General features: G+C 41.9%; 1 protein-coding gene across 2 annotated transcripts in view; it reads left to right on the top strand.

Moving 5' to 3' along the window:
* The window catches only part of HSPA5 (heat shock protein family A (Hsp70) member 5), a 6,730-nt gene extending 3,971 nt beyond the window's left edge, over window positions 1-2,759 (top strand). Inside the window, exons 6-8 of one of the 2 annotated variants that reach the window (XM_018570995.1) lie at window positions 1-235; window positions 325-492; window positions 2,147-2,759. The exon at window positions 1-235 is cut by the window's left edge and continues 33 nt beyond it. In XM_018570995.1, coding sequence (XP_018426497.1) covers window positions 1-235; window positions 325-492; window positions 2,147-2,706 — 963 coding nt within the window. In that variant the 3' untranslated portion in view covers window positions 2,707-2,759. The remainder of the gene's footprint in view (window positions 236-324; window positions 493-2,146) is intronic. The other variant, XM_018570996.1, reaches the window with a different exon arrangement.
* The last annotated feature ends 239 nt before the right edge of the window (window positions 2,760-2,998 follow it).

Raw genomic sequence — 2,998 nt, 5'->3', positions numbered from 1 at the left:
CAATTCCTCTCTACTTTGAAACCAGTACAAAAAGTGCTTGAAGATGCTGATCTGAAGAAATCAGACATAGATGAAATTGTTTTGGTTGGAGGTTCCACTCGTATTCCTAAAATTCAGCAGCTGGTTAAGGAATTCTTTAATGGCAAAGAACCATCTCGTGGCATCAATCCTGACGAGGCTGTAGCTTATGGGGCTGCTGTCCAAGCTGGCGTTCTTTCAGGAGACCAGGACACCGGTATGCAAATACTAGAACAAGTGGGGGTGACTGTGTATTCACTTTTTGCTTGTGCAGATTCTTGTGTAAACGTCATTTGTGTATTTTAGGTGACCTGGTTCTTCTTGATGTGTGCCCTCTGACTCTCGGTATTGAAACTGTTGGTGGTGTCATGACTAAGCTCATTCCTAGGAACACTGTTGTGCCTACAAAGAAGTCACAGATTTTCTCCACAGCCTCTGATAACCAACCTACTGTCACAATCAAAGTTTATGAAGGTAACAAAGTTGAAAGGATTTAGAATATTTTAGTGGCTATACTTCATATATGCTTTTTCTACTTGATTCTGATGTGTGGTGACACATTTTATTGGATCAAGCCACATGCAAACTCAGTTTGGTACTTTTTGTTTTGCTGCTGGGGTAATCAAATGTAACTGTTTCTATATTTGGGTGACGTGTATCAGGAATACTTCTGGTATCAGGAAACCGGGCAGCGAGTCATGACACGCTGCCCGGCTTTCTGATTGGTCAGGAGCCGGCTTCATGCTCCCTCGTATGTAACACTGGGTTAAACATCCAAAGGGGAGTGGGAGACTTTCGCTTAATGAAAATCCCCTTTCATAGTAAGATAGAGCTTTGATCTTTTCTGTAGGCTGTTCAAGGCAATTTGTCATGATGGTCATTGCTTGGAAGTAGTTCCTTATGGGTCAAAGCGTGCTTCACTCTGGACTCTACCCATATGGAGAGTCGGACTGTTTCTTTATAAATCTTCATTGTATGGTAAATGACTGGAGCCAGAGTAGATGCAAATGGCCAAACCCCACCCCCCACCGTCCCGACCGGTGATGGAACAATTCCATCATGTGGGAAAATGAGCACTAGTCCGTGGTGGGATCAGCGCTCATGGTGTTTTGTGCTGTTACTGGGTCCCTTGATGTCCGAGGCAGACCCTCGAAGCGAATTGGGGGGGTCCCAGCATTGTGATGGCCAATGCTGTTTACAGGCACTTATCCAGCTTGCAGCTTGCTCTGTTGTGGAGCTGCAAGCTGGATCAATGTGATGCAAAGTATCTCTGAGAAGTATACAGTGTCTCCTCAGAATACAAAGTATCCAAAGCCCCTGTTAATAAAAAAAAATTACCCCTTTAGTGCTCCCTAGTTTAAAAAATTTTAAAGTTAGGAGACGTACATACCACATTCTACAATTTCACTACCTGTATTTTCTGACCTATAACTCCCAGACATATGATACACCCTATAACTCCCAGACATATGATACACCCTATAAATCAGAACAAATGAAATAATTTATTATGAATTACTTTGTTGCACTAATTATGTACACATTATTGCCAAAAAATGTTTTGTATTTTTTTTAATATAATTTTATAAGTGCATGTGTCACATCAAAGTCCATTTTGTCCTTTACGAAAACGGTATATAATATGTAGGGATATATCGATACTAGTATCGAGGCCGAGTATTTGGTTGAGTACTCATACTCGCCCAAATGGTCCAATTACTAGCCCGATACTTCTGGTATCAGGAAGCCAGGCAGCGAGTCATGACACGCTGCCCGGCTTTCTAAATGGTCAGGAGCCGGCTTCATGCTCCCTTGTCACCAGGCGACGGGTGAGCATGGAGATGACTTTTCTGCTAATCGGGAAGCCGGGTGGCGAGTTTTTTTACATGCTGCCTGCCTTCCTTTAATGGGACTATTGGTGAGTACCGACAAAAAATAAATAAATTGGTAATCGTACTCACTGAAAAATCGGTATCGGTGCATCCCTAATATGTGTAGGTGCAATGAATGAGGAAGCTGGAAATGATGGTTAAACGCATAGCAAAGTATGGCAAAATTGCTCCAGTCCTCAGGAGTGTGTGTGCCTACTGTCCTAAACTGTACATTTTTATTTGGTTGGTTCTTGTAGGTGAACGTCCACTGACCAAGGATAACCATCTGCTGGGCACTTTTGACCTTACTGGTATACCTCCTGCTCCCCGTGGTGTTCCGCAGATTGAAGTTACGTTTGAAATTGATGTAAATGGCATCTTACGGGTTACAGCAGAGGACAAAGGCACTGGCAACAAAAACAAGATAACCATTACCAATGATCAGAATCGACTAACACCAGAAGAGATTGAAAGGATGGTCACTGATGCAGAGAAGTTTGCAGAAGAAGACAAGAAACTGAAAGAGCGTATTGATGCACGGAATGAGCTGGAAAGTTATACATATTCACTGAAAAATCAAATAGGAGACAAAGAGAAACTTGGTGGAAAATTGTCATCTGAAGACAAGGAAACCATTGAGAAAGCAGTAGAAGAGAAGATCGAATGGTTGGAGAGCCATCAGGAAGCAGATATAGAAGATTTCAAGGCTAAAAAGAAGGAGTTGGAGGATATTGTTCAGCCAATTGTGGGTAAATTATATGGTGGAGCAGGTGGACCTCCCCCTGAAGAAGATGACCATGAGAAGGATGAGTTATAGGCCTATCGTTAGTTATAGGCTACTGTAAATACTGGACTCAGGAACTTGTTATTTTTTGAAAATATTTGAACATTTAGAAACTAATGTTCATGTGGATTCTTCACTTCAGTGGAGGCAAATGATAAGCTGTTATGGCTGTTTACTGCTTTTCGTTAGCAGTTGTTCACCCAGATCATTATTTTTCTTTGGTTATTTCCCAGGGGAAGGGTGGGTCAGGTATTGGGGAGGGCATGAAGAGGTTTAAAAGGTTGCTCAAATGTTTTATTTATTTGAAATATTTTGGTCATGTGCA

Source organism: Nanorana parkeri, unplaced genomic scaffold (assembly GCF_000935625.1).
Source record: "Nanorana parkeri isolate BGI_ZX_2015 unplaced genomic scaffold, ASM93562v1 scaffold1650, whole genome shotgun sequence".
Classification (NCBI taxonomy): Eukaryota; Metazoa; Chordata; class Amphibia; order Anura; family Dicroglossidae; genus Nanorana; species Nanorana parkeri.
Note: the sequence above shows the minus strand (reverse complement) of the source record. Positions and strands in the feature narration are given on the sequence as shown.